Source organism: Vidua chalybeata, chromosome 6, assembly GCF_026979565.1.
Source record: "Vidua chalybeata isolate OUT-0048 chromosome 6, bVidCha1 merged haplotype, whole genome shotgun sequence".
NCBI classification, from domain to species: domain Eukaryota; kingdom Metazoa; phylum Chordata; class Aves; order Passeriformes; family Viduidae; genus Vidua; species Vidua chalybeata.
In genome coordinates, this window is record NC_071535.1 from 3,506,887 (window position 1) to 3,527,236 (window position 20,350).

Here is a 20,350-nt window from a genome sequence, read left to right on the forward strand (position 1 = left end):
GAGATCCCATCCCTCCAAGTATTAGGTACTCCATGAATGGGTCACGAGGCTTGTGCTGCTCCCCACTCATTGCCCCTGTGTGAGTCAAGAGCAGTTTCAAGGGTGGGGAGGTTTATTGGCAAGTTCACCCTGTGAGTCAGGCTGGTAAAAAAAGAAAACAGAAGTATGTTCCCTTTGCTGTGAGTCACGGCAGTCTTGTCTGGAAAACAAGAACAGTGCAACAGCCACCACTGAAGTTTCCAAAGCTTTCTCTGAGGTGGCTCATGCTGTTTTATAACAGTGACTCCTTTTATACTTTGAGAGCCAAGTTACAAGCACAGTCCTTAAAATTTCCAGCAGATGCAGCAGTCTAGAGCAGCACACTGCTACCAGCAGCATGGAGAAGCTGTGGCTGCCCCATCCCTGGCAGTGTTCCAGACCAGGTTGGATGGGGCTTGGAGCAACCTGGTCTGTGGAAGGTGTCCCTGCCCATGGCAGGGGTGGAACTGGATGGGCTTTGAGTTCCCTCCCAACCCAAACCATTCCCCAGCAGAAAAGTCATTAAAAGATACCTGAAAGGATCCCTAGAACTGGAGTTTAGAAATTAAGAAAATGGATTCCAGCACACATCAGCTTCCTCTCTTTATTCAGTGTAATCAGTACACAGCTTCCAGGTTTTAACTAAACCCCTGGCAGTGGCAGCAACACTCTCTGCTGAGGGACTGAAATCTCTGCTTGGTTTGGGATCAAGGCTGGTGGAAGGATGTGTGTTACACTCTGGTCACCAGTACAAGAAGAAGTCCAGTGAGGTACTTGTTAAAAATACAACAACTGGTGGTACTGTAATGCTACTTCTCAAATCCACAGTCTATAGAACTGGCATGCTCCTTATGCAGAAATATTTTACAGTCTGGATGGGGAATGCACAAGGAACAAGATGAGAGAAGAGACTGAGCATAAACATGTCAAAAACAAGTAGAAAACATGGGTCCTTAAGAGACTCAATAGAAAACTGCATCCTTATAGGAAATAATATCAATGCCTATTTCAATACATCACCAAGAAAAGGTATTAGCTAACTTAGAAATCCTTCTTCTGAGCTAGTTTCTGATATTACAAATCCAGTGGTTGTTACACACCAGGGAAACTTTCCCAGGAAAGAATTGCATGCATCCAACCCTGCCAGAGCTGGTGCTGAGGCAGGTGTTCACACACCAGACACTGCAGCCTGGGGGTGCAGAGGTACCCCCAGGGCATGGCAGGGTGTTCTGGGGAGGGAACAGCCTGGGTCTCACCCCAAAAGGTGCCCTCCCAGCAGATACAGGGCACAGGCACAGCTGGTGGGGTGGGCACCCTGTAATAACAGTAAGTTATGAGGTCAGTCAGATCAGGGTAGAAAAGCTTAAAGGTGAACAGTTTTACAACTTGGAGGAGACAGGAAATACATTAAATGATACCAACATAAAAATGCTTCAGGTTGCAGTCAGAATTTACAGCCAGAGGATACAGCAGGGATCACCAGAACACAGCCCACTACTGATGTACAGAGAGCTTTGGTGCATCACAACTGCACCATCAAGTGATACAAACCCCAGTATCAGATCCATTACCATGGGTACTCTTCCTCTCTCAACACAGTTCCAGGGTAGCAGACTGTGTTCCAGATACCCTCTGTGGGCTTCCTGTTCATAGAATTTACATATTTTGCATTTCAAGTCACTTTTCATTGATCCCCAGAGGGACCAACAGGAGAAAACACGATGAGGTCACTGAATACTTCAGCTGCTGCAAACTTCTGGGCTTTGGTCTTGACTGGAGTGAAGGGAAACTCAGCATCCAGTATTGGCTGTGGGAGGAGCCAGAGTGTGGAGTCAGGGTTTGAGGAACACTTAAACCACAGAGCACTGGAAGGACTCTGATTTCCCCAAGAGTAATTTTACAAGCTTATTTCTCAGGCATAAAATAAAAAGTGATTACACATGGTCCGTGCTGAAGACAGACACTCCTTACTCAAGTCAGTAATCAGTGTTTTAAAGAGGATTTTTCACAAGAAAACCTACACCCAAATTCTATTAATTGTATTAAATGTGAAAGCTTTTGCACACCTGCTTTTCCCTGCTGAATGTTACTTCCAGCTCTAAATGCTGAGGTGATTAAAAAAGATTTGGGGTAGACTTAAAAAATTCCAGGAAGAAAAAGAAAGGCTGTTAGTGAATATCTACAAGGAAATTTGTAAGAAACACAATTTAAAGGCTCAATCTGAGAAGAATCAGACATTGTCCTGATACAAATGACTTGATTCATCCTACACTCATCATGTGCAATAAGGAATACCAGTGTGAGCCCAGCAAGGAGACAGCAGGAATGTGGTTTGTATTTAAAGCTACATCAATTGGCTCGATAACATCTTTAAGAGTTTAATTTTCTTTGTGCAGTAACTGAGTTTGCAGCAAAGGTGAACAGTCCTGCAACACACAGCTTGCCTTAGTCAAATAAACTTGAAGGTCAACTTACCATATCAAAAGGATTTCTGTCAATGAGTGTCAAATCACTGCATGAAACATCTGAAAAATAAGTATATAATTAAAAAAAAATTAGTCTGATGCTGCCAAAGCTGAAAAAACAATATTCTCTTCTGTATTTATTAAAAGAAGAAATTCAAACTCTAAACTGTATTTATTTCTTTATATTAGCTTTCTGCTTCACATATCCCTCAGAAACTGTACAGAGAAATCCAAGGGCACTGTTTGCTCATGTGCAACGTGTGTAACCAAGCTAAGGGAGGCTTTTCTAACAGCACACACAAATCACTCTGATTTCAAAGAGTAATATTCAGACCATCATAAATCCTTAGGATAACCACAAGGCCTCAGCAATGCCACCCAAGCTGCACCATGCAGCTCTAAGATAAGCACCTGTCTGATGCATTTGTGGCTCTCCAGACTGAGCAGAGTTTGTCTCCTTCTCTGGGCTGCACATGATGATGTCTTGTCCTTGTTCTGCAGCGGACAGTTCCATCTCTTCCATGCCATCCACTGCTTTTGATTCACTGCTAGAATTTCCCAGGACCTGAAAAACAGGGATTTTCTCTGTTCCCAGCCACATCCTCGTTACGTCAGACCAAGTCCACACATCTAACCTACAGATTTTATGGACAGTTCAGCAGAGATGGAGTTTTAACTCCAGGCACTGTACAAGGCACAGGCAGGCCAAGGCTCAGTGTTTAAGGCTGTGACTCATATACCAAACACCCTTTAAAGCCTGAAAAACCCTCTGACAGTATAAGGGAATTTCTTCCACAGGAAAAAAAGGTTTTGAACTTCAAGTGTTATCTGGTGACTTTTCCTCCAGAAAAAAACCATCAGCAGCACTGAAAGGTTTCCCCAGAGAGTGAAATCACTAACTCTCATTTTAACAGAGAAAGGATGAAGTAAAAGCCACAAGAAAAAATTAGTAACAAGGATTTTTAAAATATATATTAGATGCAGGGGGATGGGAGGGGAACTGACTGCTGCAGTCATGCACACATCCAAGCAGTAACAAATTAAATTTAAAGACTCCATTTCCAATGAAAGTTACTACAGGATGCTTGACTCCAAAGCACTGACTTTCACTGGTAGCACAGTATCATCTGAATTAGGGGCCACATTCCTGCTTTTTTAAGGCTACTCAAACACAGACAATGTCACCAAGTCTTCAGACATTTCAGGACATGCATTTCTGACACTTGGATTAGCTCTTGCTATACCTCTAAGGAGATTAAGAGTCCAGTGCTCTGCTGTGGAGGATGCTCTGAGGACTGAGTGCTGCTGCTTTTAGTAAGGGTCCATAAATGCACAAGCATTTAAAAAATCCACACCAGAAAACAGGAGGTGGTGGACTTCTAGGAACATTGCTTGTCCAAGTGACAAGTGTCCTCCTGGAGCAGCCAGGACCTCCAAATTCAGCTCTAAAGAGCAAGACAAGGTGCCCAAACTGCAGCAGTCCCTACCTTTGTCCACCCAGAGGTAAAAAGCACTGCCCTGAGGAATACACAAGATTTCTAAGGGAGGATTTGATCAGAAGTCCAAGTGTCTGGGGTAATCAAAGGAATCTTTCCTTTGCTAGTAAAAACAGAGTATTTAAAGCACATCCATGAACAATGCATGACTTACCTTATTTCCCTCTGCTGTGCCAGCAACCAGACACATTTCTTCTGCAACCACAGAAATGCTGCAAGAGAAACCAAAACATTTTCATTCTTCTCAATCATCTTCATCAATCACCTTCTGACTTGTCCAACTAATCTTACAGTTTGTTCTGCAGTTTTGCTGCCTTGGTTGGCACTGGTGAGCTACATCAAACTCAAACTTCCTGGGCAAACAAACTTCTACCCCAGCAGCAAAATTACATTTGGGCAAAGCTCTGAATATTTGCATAAGGGAAGGAAAAGTCACAAGTACTTTGCAAACTTTATCACTGCCAAATCAAAAGGGAACATTTAAATGGGTTTTAGCATTATGTCTTTCAGTTCCAACTCTAACATGATTTGTACAAGGTTAATTAAGAGCTGCTTTAACATGCCTACCTTTGTTCAAGACCATCAGGGAGTTTATCCAGTGGGGGAGATTGTTCAGTGGGAAGTTGGTCTGTTTTCAAACTTTGTGCTGGGTGGAAGCCTTTGAGGCCTGATGGGGTTTGTTTTGCAGTTGCATCCTCAGGGTCACAGAGAGGAGAAGCAAGCAAAGATCTAATGGATGATCTTGGATTTGCCAGTTTTCCAGGGGTCCTTGGAAGCAAACCTGGAAAATGTGTTTAATATTTCATTCCTACACCAGTTTCCAGAAGCTGAAATGAACTGATCATTATGATTCTAACCAGGGACACAATTGTTTTCTGCTTGCTGAATCATCTTATACAAATATTAGATGGAAATCTTATATACACTTGCAAAGAGAAATTGAAATTATTAACTTCCATCTTTCAAATTAGGCAATTTTAATAGAGTTTAAAAGACACAGATTTAGAACTGATGCTTATAACAGATTCTCTGCTGGAGTTGGCTTAAACCCAGAGTTGCTCAAAGCTTTTCAGAAGTTCCCTCCTACTAACAAGAGGCACATGAAAAAAAAATTGCTAGTTTTGTCATGAGAAGAGAGATCTGTGCCAAAAAAAAGGGAATTTAAAATCAAATTATGAACTAGAAATGTGAGAGAAGCAGAAGTACTGGAAATACTGGCTGCACATAGATGTCATTAAGATAAAATGCTGAAAATGAAGTTATATTTTGAGCACCTGTTAAAAAACCTGAACTATTAAACAGCTTTTATAGCAAACTGGATTATGTTACAATCTTATCCACATGAGCACAGATTATGAGTGGACTTATTTGCAGCTTTGAAGACAGCACTGCAAGAGGTTTAGTTTAAAAAAAATCCAAATTCCTGTCCTACAATTAGAGGATGTGAGCTGGCATTGACTTTGATGAAGAAGCTCATCAGCTGAATCTGGGAATGCTCAGATTAGAATTTCATTATTAAATTTATGCTGGAAAAACATGAACCAGCTATTTCACCTCTGTCTAAGCAGGGATTTCATGCTGCCATAACCACTCAAATCAGCACATTCATGTACACGAGTTTACTTTGGAGCCCTGATGTAATCAGTCACTGGCTGAAACAGTGTGTCCAGTCCTGGAGTTGTAGCCAGTATAAACAGCACAAATTCCTCTCCCCAGTGAAATGGATTAAACTCTCTTTGGTACTTTCAGAACACAGAAATCACGATTAAGCTTCACCTACCTGAAAAGTTTTTCACAGGGCTTTCAATCCTGAAAAATCCTGCTTCAAAAACCACTTTTTCTGCCTCTGGCAGCCTCTCCTGATGTGTACCCTCAGCAGCTGCCCCCTGCTTCATTTTGTCCCTCATGGCTGCTTTCACAGAAGCCAGGCGGCTCCGGGCAGCAGCTCTGGCAGCTGCTTCCACCTTGGGCTTGGCCACTCCATTTGGAACTGCTTTTTTCTGGAATGGTAAGAAAGCTGGGTCACACCTGGAAATTCTGGAGAGGAGCAATTCCACATTCCACATTCTACACAGGTGCTGCTGGCACAGACACAGCAAGGAGCAAAAGGAGGCTCAGGGGGGACCTTGTGGCTCTGCAGCACTCCCTGACAGGAGGGAGCAGCCAGGTGGGATTCAGGATCTGCTCCCAGGGAACGGGAGGAGAGGAACTGGATTAATTTGCACCAAAGGAAGTTTGGATTGGATATCAGGAAAAAATATTTTCTCTGAAAGGGTTGTCCAGCCCTGGCACAGCTGCCCAGGGAAGGGCAGAGTCCCCATCCCTGGAGGGATTTGAAAGCCATGTGATGTGGCACTTGGGGACAGGGGTTGGTGGTGGCACTGCCAGTGCTGGTTGGACTCTGTGACTTTTCCAGCCTCAACAATTCTACAATTTTATGCATCAAGGCCTCTGCCCAGCCCCAGCATCTCTTGGGCTGCCATCCAGCTGTTAAAGTAAGTCTGTGATGACAACATTAATAATTTTTTTTCCAAATGAATATGCAGTTCAAAAATCCTTAATATAACTTTTTTCCTAATAAATTCAGTAAGATTTTGGAAGCACTGGCATGCAGGGACTCCTAGTGGCAGGGACAGAGTGTAACCACAGGACAGACTCCAGGCATTCACTGAAGCCTCTCTTAGCATTCAGTTTTCCAAAGGAAGTTTTGTTTTGTGCCACCTGAAGAGTTCTGGCATTTATGAGCAGCTCCCACAGACCACATTCCCTCTGTTTTCCCATGCCTGGAGTTTCTTATCCACCTTCATCTCAAGGTTATGATTAGTTAAGCAGTCTCAAGGAATTGCACAGAGTTTAGGCAATGCAAATACAACTCAACACTCAGTCAGAAGCAATTATATATTTCAAACCAAAGAGTAGATAAAACAACTCACATTACAGCTTATTTTGCAATAAGCACTAACTTATTTTGGAGAGTGTCAGATCCATTTGTGCTTGGAGAAGCAGCAGTTTAAAGCCACCCATGGTGTTGACTTAATGGGACACCAACACAACTCAGCACTCCCTGCTCAAAACTGGCAGTCACTCCCAAATTCCTGTGTGGTTTACTTTCCAGTTAAGTCAGTGGCCCAGATAAATTGTTTTACATCTGAAGAGTAAGTTCATATCCTAAATTTAAGAGCTTTGTCTTACTAGCAAAGAATCAATGACTCCAAAAAAGTCATTGTTAATACTTAGTTCTAATCTTACCAGCCAAAAGAGGCATCTAGGACTAAACCCACCAGATAATACAAGAGAGGTGAGGGAGAAGGGTGCACCCTGAGAGGAATTTCATTTAATATTCAATATATCTAAAGAAGCCACCATGCAAGATGTGCTTTAGGGGCTATTCATACCTTAGCAACTGCTTTGCTTGGGACATCAAGTGGCTGCCACTCATTGTCTTGAAGCTTCACCAGATTATCAAATTTTTTATTCACATCTTCAATCTGTTGGTCACATTTAAGGAAAGCAAAAGGATACATTGTAAAATAACCTTTACTCAAACAAGCACAGTCTTCCATCCTGTGGGAAACATCTCTCAAATACTTCTGAAGAAGCAGATCAAACTCTTATGCTTTCTGCAGAGGTCAAAACCTGTGACTAGGACCATAACAAATCCATCTCTGCATTTAGTTTATCTACTTACAAACTCCTTTGTTGAGTGCTGATTTACAAATACTGTTGAGAGCTTTTTTGATAATTCAGATTATATTTCATTCTGAAACTAAAGAAAGCATTAACAGAGGAAAAGAGATGAAGATTTTCTACAACCTAAGCTCAGCCCTAAACAGAGTTATTGTAATTTCTGCATTATTCTCATACTGAAGCATAGGACCCCTACTTTTCAGGTGAGCTTCAGGAATTTTCACAAGTAGACATTGTGACTATCCTCACTCCAAAACAGAATAAGATTTGGTCAAACAGTCATTCCAGAGACAGACAAGGCACACAGGCCACAAGAAGACACAACAGAAGAACCGGTTCATGAATTGTAACTCATCCCAACAGCAACTATTCACTGTCACAAGGTGTTAAAACAAGATCCTGCATTTTTTACATTAAAGATAAAAAACAGAACCAAAAAAGTTTCAATACTTGGCTCATAAAGAACTCCATCAGTTTTATTCTACTAAGTTAACATGCAAATACATACCTGAAAATTAATCATATCCCAAAATCCATCCAGATCTGTACATGTTGTTTCTTTTTCACCTCTTTTAAATTCACAATTATCAACCAGTCCTTCAAACTGTTTGAACCTTTCTCCTATGAGCAGCCTTGTCTGACCAACTGTGGAGCGAATCGGGTCTTTAGCTGGTAGCAACAAGGAAAAAAATACAGGATATCTTGGATAAATAAGTGTTTGAGGAGTCTGGAATTTGTTGTCCCACCTATTGCAAACCTGCAATTCAATTCAGATGGAGCTTTCCTGTCCACTGAAATGCTCTGAAGTTGCTTCTTTCAAAAAAAAATTACTCTCTCAAGTCTTAAAGATAAGCGTTGCCGGAATCATCTATATTTTCCCAGGTAAGGGCACTTATTCCACATTAAAAACTGATCTTATTTTTAAAACTCAGCTTGGTTAAAGTTCACACATTTAAATATTGACTGACAATAGAACAACTATTTTGATGTGCACTTCATTCACTTTATCAATCACCATCACTGCAAGTGCTACACAAAGTTTAGGAATAGGAGACTCTGTATCTTGGGGCAGATCCAACTCTAAACTTCCTCTAGTACAGCTTTGCAGATTTCTTTTGCTATTTTGCAAACAGCACATACATGTCCTTCTCTCTGCCCCATTCAGATCCCAGAACCCCCCTTTCTGGTGCCTATTGCAGCTCACTCTTACCATCCTCTGGAATGTCCAGCTCAAGGTTCCCTTCCCACTGCAGGCACTGAGACAGCAGCCTCTCCGTCTCAGTCCGAAGAATGTTTCTGAAAATACAGGGGTAGAGAAAAAATAAGGATTTGGAGCCTTTCCTGACTTGTGGCTGTTAATGATAATATCCTTCTGCTCTCAGAGAATCCAGAGTCTTTGAGCTGAAGATTAGATTGTTTTATTTTGCTGAGTGGCTGAGGTGCAGTTTCTTTTCTGCTGCTTTCAAGCTCATGATCCTTAGGACAAGGTGTCAGTCTCCAGAAGTTTACATACTTTCCTTGCAGTTAAGGTACAAAAAGGAAAACAGGAATGTCTGCCTGCTCAGGTCACAGCTGACAGACATCAATCACCATTAAATTAAGGTGATCAATGGAAGAAGTCTCATTTTTCTTATCAAGAATCTTTACATGGACATCAGGGAAGTGAAACAAGTGAGCCCAAACCTGAAATAGGGCACATCATGCTCTTGCTCTCTTGTATCATCTGACTTCACTGCAAGTGCTGTTGAGACAGGAGCTGTTTTCTTTGATCTCTGACTGGAAGTTCTCTCATCTGATTCACCTGCTGAAAAGTATGAGAGGAATTTCATCAGAATCTGGTGATAATTAAAAGCATCAGCATAAACTAAATGTGAACTTCCTACCTCCTCCTTTCAAGCTTGTGGTCATTTGCTGTTCTTGAATGCCTTCAACAAAAGGTGAAGTTTGACTTTTTAAATTAGGCTTTTGTGCTTTAGTTTCACTGGATTTTTCAAATATTTTGCTGGAAAAAGACAAAAGTACGTTTAGTTAAGACACACTGAGAAAGTGACATCAAATATGGCCAATTTCACAGAAATGCACAGTTTAGAAGGGAAACCTCCACACAACACTAGAGAACTCAAATAAATCAATGCAGACAGATACAGGGCAGAGTCTTTGACAGCTGCTCCTCAAGCATGGACAGAATAATGGATTATATCCATATCTGCTGTTGTGTTAAGTCCACATTTAAGCAATGATAGAACCCATGAGGATCAGGTGTTACAACACCACAACACTTTGTTACAAAATGAATCTTTCCATAGAAAAAAAGTTTTTTGCATCCCCACAGAGGTTCACTTGCATTTTAGGCCCCATTAGAAGGAAGACTCTTACATTGGAGATTTTGAAAAATTCCAGACAGCACTGGGTGTCAAAAAAGCATTTGCCCTTGAAGGAGACATGGGTGTCACAGTGTAGGTTGCCAATCCACTCAGAGGCTGAAACACAAAGTTTTGAGGTGCAAAGGAGCGTGTTCTGGGTCTCCTTGGAGAAAAATTGTTGTTTTCCACTGAGGTTTGCTCTTGCTGAAGTTCTACTGGCATTGAGTGTTTGGAATCAGCTGCAGAACTTTTCAGCCCTGGATCCACTCCAGCACTTGTCTCCACTTCATGTGTAGAAGAAATGATCTGTAACAGCATAGATAGACAAATCAAAACAACAAACCAATAGGAATGGGCTGAATTGTAACATGAGTGTCTGAAAGCCATCAGGAAGGGAATAGATTAAGGTAAATCAGCTCCTAAAACAGCACACCTGGACAGAAGTGATGAGTTACCAACAAATCCAACCATTTTTGATACCTGCAAATCATTCTAGAGACAGAAGTTAACACTTCACTACATAGAATGGAACAATTCACTCCAGGGGCTAAAGCAGAACACCTTACCAACCAAAACAATAATTAAAATTGACAAATGCTTGCTCCCATTGCTAGAAAAAAAAAAGCTTTAAGGTGATAAAATCCTCAAGAGCAGAATTACTGTCTCCAAATCCAACTAGGACTGTTGAATAATCATAGTTTATGCACATACTCCAGTCCAAAGACTGAAAAACAAGCTGGAATAGGCTGATAGCTGAGGAATGCAACCCAAGACAAGTGCAGTTACCACTACAGAATGTCATTAAAAGAGAGGAAAAAAATTAAACAATAATTCACATTCTTATGAGATGAGTGACCAGATAGTCACACAGAAGACATTTCTGAGATATCTAATTGAGATTGTTAGCTCAAGCCAGCCAGAAAAACTCTGGGTGTTTTTCAAGAAAATATGCATCTTCAATCCACTGAAAGTCTTGTTATACTTCAGTCACCTCTGCTAGGAATGTAAACCTTGAATTTTGCTTTTAGCCAGCCTTTTCAAATGATCTGCCTGTGGATACAGCAAGAGTTTACCAACTGGCAGGGACTCCTGCCTGTGAAGAGGTGCTTGTCCAAGCAAGATACAAGTGCTCTCACCTCCTGTTTGGGTGTGATTGCACAATCTCAAACACTCTAAAGCACAGCTCCAGTTACAGGAACAAGGTGGAGATGGGAGGTGTGAGAGGGAAAAGTGGAGCAAAAGAAGGAAAAAATCATGGATAGCTCTTGCACAGAACTGTCTGCACATAAATGCATAAAAAATTCTGGAAGTGATGACACCAAGAACCACAATGACTGCCTTTAGCAGAAAATAGTGTTCTACTTTGCAGAGAACAGCATTTCCACCTTTATTTTTTGGTGGTTTAAAACCTAAAATTGTGTTTATTTCTTAGCTTCAAGAGTCTCATATTGTTACCTGAGCAGGAAAAGGATCCATTCAGAATACACTTCAAAAAGGAATGAACTGCACAAAATTTACAGCTGCTAGATTAAACCATCAAAGCTGCCCTTTTTTTTTTTTTTTTTTTTGGACTAGTTAAAACATCAGATATATGTCATGCAAGAACTTCTTGTCTATTTTAAATCATTGTCCAAATCCTGATTAGTAATCACATCATTCATCAGTCATGTCCACATCCATGTGGGATTCCTGGATGTGAAGAGCCAGGAGTTGGACAGAGATGATCCTTGTGGGTCTCTTCCAAGTATCCTGTGACTCTATATGAGCACAAAATTTGATCTTAATTTTTAAAATATGGCAGTATAAATACATACAACTCCTTCCCAAATTCTAGCTTATTACTGAAATTATTACTTTATGTTTGAGCACTTCAACTACAATGACACAGTTATTAGCTCTTAAATTAGTTTTACTGCTTTTCCATTTCAACTATTACATGACCTACCTTTATGGGATCAGGTTTGACAGCTTTCTTCTGCTTTCCTACATTTGCTGCCTTTCTCTGTGACTGGTTACCTACAAAAAGAGACACTCCCAGAGGTCAAAAAGGCAGCTGATTCATGTAATCTTTCACCAAAACACTGCCATAAAAATCCAGTTGCTAAAGATAGAGACTGTTTTATTTCTTGGGTGGGAGGTGGTTAGAGGGAAGAAAGAGCATTGCGAAAGTTCATTCAAAAGAAAACCTTGCCTAGGATTTAACAGCCTAGTAACAGATGTATCACCAAGAAAACAGGTTCATTAAGCCATCAATCTTTAGATCTTGCCATATAGTTAAAATAAAAGTCACCTTATTTCCTAAAAGGTTGAAGAGAGAGTGTCAAGCCAGTTTGAGTTTAGATTTTTCATTTCTATATGGCATAGGAATTCTGTTGGTGGACTGAATTCTAGTAAACAGGCAAACACAAAGAGAAATTCCTCATCTGACAAACAAAGGCTCTCATCTCTTCCAGAGATGTTCCTGCTCACATATTTAATAATTATGAATAACATATTTAATAAACAGCCAAAGGGGCAATCTTTACCAGTTCTGGCTTCGTTCTCTGAGTTTGTAATTACCATGTGGACATGGATGCTCCACACTGATGGGTTTTGTGGGAAACTGTCCAGTGTTGGTTTCAACATGTTGATGTAGATACTGCACTAGAGCTCCAGCCAAGAGTCTGAGTGATCCAGCATTTAGTCCTTTTCTTAGATGATAATTTGGCATGACTTAAATGCAGTCTAAGGTACAGTTGAGCTACACAACTCTGCCTCACTTACCAGCAGTAGCAGCAGTTGGTTTCAGCACCTGCCTGGCTGCAGAGGCAGCTGCTCTGGTGACTCTCACACTGGGGGCTGGTTGGGCTGCAGTCTGCAACACTGCAAGAGAGATTAATCCCAGAGATCCCAAGTTTAATGAGGAGCTGCACTCAAGTAATAACTGAAAGTTTCCATTTTCTAGAAATCAGAAAAAATGCACCTGCAGTTACCAGTTGCCAGAATGAACAGGGTTGGGTGGTTTTGGGGTCAGTTCAGAGCACAGCTTGGCCCTGGCATCCAGGCAATGCACTGAGGGAACCTGACTGGAGGTGATTTTACTGCACAGCTCCATCAAGGTACCAGTGTGTTTGATGCCATGCACAAAGCTAAGGAATGCTTCCCACTGCTCCCTGCAAGCAGAGTCAAGGCCCTCCCTGTTTTACAGATGAAGTTTTTTTAGATTAATATCTTTGCCATGGTTATTTGCACAGCTGGAAGCTAAAGCAAACCATTGGTGTAACAAAGTGATGCCCTGGCCATTATATGAATGATTTCTAAGGTCAGAATTTAATGCAATCTAACAAAGTACTCTTAAGACTAATCTGCTCTGAAATATTTTATGAAATATGACAAGTTCATGCACTGTATTACCCATCTTCATCATTTTCATCTTTGTATTTTAGCACTGATTCTAACAGACCTTTAAAATGACAGCATCTTCCCTGCACAGACAAATTTCATGGGAGCTCTTTATTCCATTCCCTGCCTGTCTGAAATCCCCACTTGGTTACTGTTAATGCTATTCCTGTCTTTATTGTCAAGCTGTGATTCTGTACAAGCTAGAATGAAAAGTTGGGAAAAAAATCACTGGGTAAATAACTACAACATTGGATTTATCAAACATTCACTTCCCAAACATCTTTATATTGGTGTTTCAAAGAATCACAGAATGGTTTGGGTTGGAAGGGACCTTAAGGATCAGCTCATTCCAACCTCCCTGCCATGGGCAGGGAAGTTTAAGTACATATAATGCATATCCTTGATTCAGTACAAAAGAAATAATCAATTTTAAACAGAAATAATCAATGGATGACCATTTTGAAAAATTAAACATTTTAATTCTTATATCAAACACTAATAAATACATCTTTTCAGTATTCAAAGGCACTACTGAAATTAATTTAAATAAAGTCTGCTGCTTGCTGATTTGATTAGATTAATGATGTGAAAGTAATTTCACTCTGAATTACTGAATATCTTGCATTAACATCAGCATTCCACATGACTTGGTTCTATCTACTTAAGGATATCACTGAGCTATGAAGAAGAGTTTCTGACCCAAGGTATTCTAATCCCTTAAAGGTGGCACAGGTTGTTGATTTTTAATTGCTTTTTTCTTAAGAAATATCTATAATTGTGGCACAGAGAGTGACAGACACAGAAGGCACTTGTTCTTTTCTAAGAGCAGTCACTACCTGTGATATTCTTCTTGAGGCAAACAGAAACCTCTGCACAGCTCCAGGAGCTGAGGCATCTGGCAGTTGTGCAATTTGCCTACTGACCTGTTTCTTTTCCCTCTCCCAGGGGGAATAATCAGTAACCAGGACTGTCAGGATCCTGCATTCCATTTCCTCCAGCCTATGGAGGCAACAAGCTCATGTGACCCCTGGAGCCACACACTTGATAATCTGCCAGCTGCTGCCCTTGGTAGGAATGGCCATCTTAAAATCTCCTCCTTCCTTCCTACACCCAAAAGGGTACTGTAGATCTTCCCCCCAGAAAACCCCAACTTTCAGGTTCAGCTGTATTTCCATACCTTTCTCTTTTTCAGCCCCTTTGGCTGTACTCATCTGTTTATGTCCTGCTTGTGTAGAGCGCACGCTCTGCCCGTGGGCACTGACCTATGAGAAAGAAAACCAGGTTTTTTGTGAAGTATCAGATTTCCAGAAATTCAGTAGCCCAATTTCTTTCCTCATCTATCTATCCCAGATTACAGTAGAGGAAAAAGTCGAATTATTTGGCACAAGGGGCTTTAAAAAGTAGAGAGACATTATGGATAAGTTAAAATAGATTGGTTTAGGGATATGTTATTGTGCATTATCCAACTAGTTAATAAATTGTCAGAAAAAGAATGAAGAAAAATATTTAAGCAACAGTTTAAGTATCTTCAAAAACTTGCTTGACAAACAGATCCAGAAAACCTGTGCTCTTTTCTGCTTGTACTGATCTAATCAAACTTGTAAAGATACTCCTCTGAGTCTGAAATTGCATCCCTTTCTCCAAATTTATTCACTAAAGTTATATATACATATAAAAAACAAACCATAGAGGACTTAGATGCAGTTGGTATCAGAGTTGGTATTATACTTTTTCCTTCTTGGATCTTGGCTTTTGACCGAGTAATCCTCCCAGAGAAAGCAGGAGCTGCCTGGAAACATCCCCAAGGAAATGAGAGTTAATAAACTCTTTTTTCCCTTTGTCACAGAGACTAAGCAAGAAGCATAAATGTGAATAACATGTCTGTGCAAAATGTGTGCAATCTGGAAAGCTTTCAAAGCTGAGTTGACTAAATATGAACAAGTTACTAGCTCTAAAATAACACAGCTCTTTCGTTTGTGGATGAATCATTCCAGTTTTTGAGCTGAACATAGTCACAAATACAAAAATCCACATATCATTAGTACTATTTCCAGCTTTGTTTAGAAAAGAGAATGAGCCAAATTACTCCCTTATCATAACATTAACAAAGCATTTGCAAAATAGTTTATTTGAAATAACACAAATAGCCACAAATGGAGCACACAGATGCAATTAATTTAGATATGAAATATCACCATTGTTACCTTCTCTCTTGGCTTTGCTACTGCAGGTTCCTCAGCAGCAAGTGAAAGAAATCCAGGTGCAGCTGGTCTGTACAGCCCAACCTTGAACACCCCTTTCTTGGCTTTCTCTCTCTGCTCCTGCAGCTTGCGAAGCTCCTTTTCCTCCTTGTAGCGCTGGAGCATCTCCCTGCGCTCGTTCATCCTCTTGGTGGCTGCATTTGGGGCTGCTTCTGCAGCAGGCATGCAAGACAGACGTGTTACAAAATCATGAAGATGGTTTTTGAGCCAACCACAAGTCAGAAATTTCCAAAAAACTTTGCCAAGCTAGAAGAGGAACGTAAGTCAAAGAGCAGAACTGACTGAAATCTCTAAAGTGTTTTAACCCTTCCTACTAGAAGGGAATTCAATGGTAAATTTTAACTTACAAATAGACTTCACCTATAAACTCACTCCCATTTCACAGGTTTGCAAGGTTACTGATATGAAAATTAACACCTGATCTTCTTATTTGGTTTATTTGTACCAGTTTCTCTATCAAACAATTGCAATGTCATTGAAAACTCAGCTTTAGATACCAAAGTTTGACTCAGGCTGACAATAAATGAGGCAGAAGTTATATGAAAGAATAAAAACTTAAGATGTTGCCAAACTTGAATTATGTCTATCTAAACAATTAATATCCACTTAAAGTTGAAATTTATGAAAAATAATCTAGACAAATTTATTAAATTTCATATTTGATACTGTTACATACAGACTGAACTCCAATAATCTTCACAAAATTACTAAAATCTTCTTCTATCAAAATACTTAAGGTGAAAGTATTTCTAAAAAACACTGTTAACATTTTAAAACATTAACTCAATTTCTTAGACCACAAGCATCCAGGAGAGCCAGGGAGCAGAATTCAGCATATATGCAGGCTCCATTTTCTGAGAGGAAAATAAGTTGTCAAAAACTAGCCATTTTCAAAATACAATCATACTGTGAATTTACCCATTAATAATTTTATATATAATATAAAATTGTCCATTGCTAAGCACACTCTAAGCATGTGACAGGCATCAGTTATATGCTAGGTGGTATTTTAGACTGGAGTTTTTCACATCCTAAAGGACAAAGCAATCATAAAGGCACTTCTTATTGAATATTAATAACAAAATGCATTCTTCCTTTTGCTGCTGCAGACAAATCAGAGCAAAGCTTCATTCATACCACTGGAGCAGTGAGGAGGGTACAGCTGTATTAAGATTTTATTGTCTTGATTTTAACACTTGGAAAGGCTGACAGGGTTTTAAATCTTGAACTTTTTTGTCAAATTAAAATGTTGACTGCTATTAGGTTTCTGTGATAATGCTACTAAACCTACTTGTAATTTTTAACACTTAAAAAAAAAACATCTATAGCAATTCTTTACTTACTCTGTTTCACACTGCTGCTCTCTTGAGAGCACAACTCCCTGGTTTCCTTGAGCTCAGGAATTCCCCTCTCCTTGGAGGGCTGAACATTGACATCTGCCAGCCCGAGCTGCCGGCCCTTTTCGAAGAGCTTGTGCCTGTTCTCCTTCTGAAGGATGGATTTCCTGCGGGCAACCTTGGTTCTGAGGGCTTCTGTACTCAAATCCTTCTTGTATCTACTGGCAAACTGGGAAGTAGCAGCCATCCTGATGACCTTAGACAACAATCACAGTGATTAGGAAAACACTGTCCCAGTTTGTTTTCCAGTTTTGTTAAAGTTTGCAGGTTATGAGCAAAGCACTGAATTCTTTATTTCTGTATGTGACCAGAGAAAACTCAAATGACAATTTCAGCAACGACTCTTTCAGCAATTTCTCATTATTTTTGTTCATTCCAGGGTTTGGGTGTTGAGTGGTCACCAAGTCTGGCACAGAATTAGGAGGGGACACTGCACCCATGCCTGGGATTGGCTGGCATGCTTTCTCCACAGTTGTTTTCCACATTAAGGAGATGAGCAAGTAAATGACAGGGCTGTAGGACAATACTTGGAAGCAACATTCCATTTAGATTAGACCTATCTGATAGCAAGGAATTTTGCCATGCAGCAGAGTACTCAGAACCAGGATGTTTCCAGGATGCAACTGCAATACAATAGTGGTTATTTCAAGAATTTTCCCCATCTTTTTTACCCTGGGGAAGCCTTAAGCCAATTGTCAGCTGGTTTGCACTTGCTGTGCTAACAGTACCTAAAAGGGCTCCAGGAGAGGTGGAGAGGGCCTGGAATGACAGGACAAGGGGGAATGGATGTACACAGACAAAGGGCAGGGTTAGATGGGATATTGGGAAGAAATTCTTCTCTGTGAGGGTGGGGAGGCCCTGGCACAGATTGCCCAGAGATGCTGCTGTAGCTGCCCCATCCCTGGAAGTGTCCAAGGCCAGGCTGGATGGGGTTTGGAGCACCCTGGGATAGTGGAAGGTGTTCTTGCCCGTGGCAGGGAATGGGAACAAGATGGGCTTTAAGGCCCCTTCCTACCCAAACCATTCTGGGATTCTGTTATCCACTGAAACCTGCCTTGTCCAGGGTTTTCCACCTCACACATCTCATCTTCCACCACTTACAGACAACAGTAAGCAGGGTGACAGAGCTAAACTAAACATCCAACAGTTATTAATTAATTGGTAAATTGGTTAATTAATTGGTAAATTAATAATTTTCTGAGGCTCTTCATTTCAGGACAGCATGCTCTGATCAAACTGAAGGCACCATCAGTGAACTGTACTGAAAAGCCTTGACAATGGGTGTGCAGGATTTCTTAAAGTCCATCCCCCTCCCATCCATGTGCCACCAAAAGCCAAAAATTCAACCAGCAGCCTAGCTGGAAAACCCAAATGTTAGAAGGAAAAAAAAAAAAAAAGCAGCAAAATGTAAATAATGCATAAATAAACTGAATATATTTCTAGGAAAAGTAGTCAAGGAGAGAACTTGAGCTGTTCAAAGAAGGAATACAGCCCAAGCCTGTTCAGATGCCATCAGTGCTGGCAGGGGCAGCTCCCTGTTCCCTACTCCATTCAAATGTTCATGGAGGGGGGAACTTGCACCAACAGCACCTGCACAACCCCCTGGATTTGCTTAGAACAGAAACCAAAATTTGCTTGGACAGAAACCAAAATCAGTGCATTGTGCTCCTTTTTGTCAGGAGAGAAAAATGGTCAGTGGAAGTTAAAGAGCAAAGGGGAATAAAAATCAAAACTCAAGGGACTAGATCTCCTCCACACAATCCTGGAAGAGCTGGTCCACACCAGCACCACCTGAAGTGTGAATATCTTGGGCTTCAGCCTGCATCTTGCATTCCAGCTTTCAGAAATTGATTAAAAATGCCAGTTAATGATGAATGCAAAAAACTCCACTGCAGTTCGTAGGTCATATTTGCCCTGATTTACATTTAAGTGATTAAGGGAGGCTAATTAATGAGCATCTCCAACAATCACATTTGAACTGATCCTGCTAGTAATTACAGAATTAGTCATTACAGAATTGTTAGCAATTACATGGCATTACAGAAAGCCATAAAGAAAACAGTGGGAATACATCTCTATCTGTGTCCTAGAAGCAGCAGGCTTTTGAGCCCAGTGGATGATAAATATTGCTCAAAGCAGCAGTTTACTCTCTACACTCATCCTTTTTCAGTACAAAGTTCCTAAATGTACCCTTAACCATGTTCTTTAAGTACAGCAAGGTTACCTTACTCATTAAAAATGTATGTCATGCTCAATATCCCAAAGATGTGTTTTTAGAACAAAAATACCTGTCTCCTCTTCTTCCCAGGTTACTGTTCCTGTGGAGTATCTTGCCCAAACAGGAGCCTGGAAGATTAATAGGTATTTAAATTGGCATAAACTCAAGTAAAGACTATTAGCAAGAAAGAGACACAAAGGATTTGTGACTGGCTAGCGTATAGGACCAAAAATTAAAGCTGATCATGTATTTTGATAAATAGCAGCAAAGGAAAAGAGACACTTTTGACCAACAACACCCCATGAACCAAAGAGCAAAACGAGCATGAAAACATTTTAGGCTGAATAGTGAGAAAACAGAACAGGAAGAGCAAACATCGCGACTTTTAAAGAGAGACTGAGTAAAACCTGGACTCAACGGTTTCGAGACGGGCCCCGGGGCTCGGAGCAGCCTGTGGGGCACAGCCCGGGCCCGGCTGTGCGGGGTGCCCCCAGGATTGTCCCCTCAGCACCCCCGGGTGTTCCCACCGCAACTCAGAGAAGCAGCACCGCTGCCAGCCCACCGCCAGGCGAGACCCCCACGCCGGGACCCCTTACGGAGCTCATTGCCGGCGAGTCGAGGTCCCCCTGAAGGCTCAAAGGCCCTCCAGGATTCCCAAATCCCGCCCGGGACCCCCGAGCCCCCCGGGCCGCCATTACCTGTCCCTGCCCCGGCCCCGCGCAGCCCCGCCGCGCGCCGCCCCGCCTCGCTTTCAAATCTCACCCGCCAACGCTCATTGGCCAGCGCGGACCGCCCGCTCCCAATGAGCCTCACCGCGCGCGGTGATTGGCAGCGCCGGAACCCCAGAGCGAGCTGCTTATTGGTCGCCCCATGGCCACGCTTAATTTCCATTGGCTTCTTGGGGAAATGCCCCGCCTACACTTGCCGCTCATTGGCTGGCGGAGTGAGGGAGGTGAAGCCGCGGAGGGCGCGGCCTGCCCTTGGCTCCCCACGGGGCGCGGGGGCGCTAAGATGGCGGCGGGGTCGCCTGTGCCTGAGGGACGCCTGGCACCGGTTTGGGCTTG

General features: G+C 41.5%; 1 protein-coding gene across 3 annotated transcripts; it reads right to left on the minus strand.

The window, feature by feature from the left end:
* Positions 1 to 608: 608 nt before the first annotated feature.
* DLGAP5 (DLG associated protein 5) lies at positions 609 to 20,017 on the minus strand. Of its 3 annotated transcripts, none has more exons than XM_053946646.1 (20): positions 19,985 to 20,017; positions 19,357 to 19,414; positions 17,015 to 17,264; positions 15,615 to 15,823; positions 15,095 to 15,199; positions 14,588 to 14,672; positions 12,793 to 12,891; positions 11,975 to 12,045; positions 10,043 to 10,335; positions 9,550 to 9,668; positions 9,350 to 9,467; positions 8,877 to 8,962; positions 8,175 to 8,335; positions 7,375 to 7,467; positions 5,760 to 5,979; positions 4,547 to 4,760; positions 4,134 to 4,191; positions 2,895 to 3,048; positions 2,494 to 2,543; positions 609 to 1,825 (listed from the first exon to the last, which is right to left on the minus strand). In XM_053946646.1, the coding sequence occupies exons 3-20, from the start codon at positions 17,253 to 17,255 to the stop codon at positions 1,703 to 1,705; spliced, it is 2,499 nt and encodes an 832-aa protein (XP_053802621.1). In that variant the 5' UTR covers positions 17,256 to 17,264; positions 19,357 to 19,414; positions 19,985 to 20,017; the 3' UTR covers positions 609 to 1,702. The 3 variants fall into 3 exon arrangements, with proteins under 3 accessions (XP_053802621.1, XP_053802619.1, XP_053802620.1); XM_053946644.1 differs by having other exon boundaries at positions 9,350 to 9,470; positions 19,985 to 20,016; XM_053946645.1 differs by lacking the exon at positions 19,985 to 20,017 and adding an exon at positions 19,883 to 19,904 and having other exon boundaries at positions 9,350 to 9,470.
* Positions 20,018 to 20,350: the final 333 nt, after the last annotated feature.

Excerpts from the sequence above, each read along its gene's own strand:
- DLGAP5 (XM_053946644.1), bottom strand. The coding sequence starts at position 17,255 with ATGGCTGCTACTTCCCAGTTTGCCAGTAGATACAAGAAGGATTTGAGT. Across the intron at positions 5,980-7,374 it reads CAAGCAAAGCAGTTGCTAAG|AAAAAAGCAGTTCCAAATGG; the intron begins GTATGAATAGCC and ends TTACCATTCCAG. Across the intron at positions 4,761-5,759 it reads CCCTGTGAAAAACTTTTCAG|GTTTGCTTCCAAGGACCCCT; the intron begins GTAGGTGAAGCT and ends CACATTTTCCAG.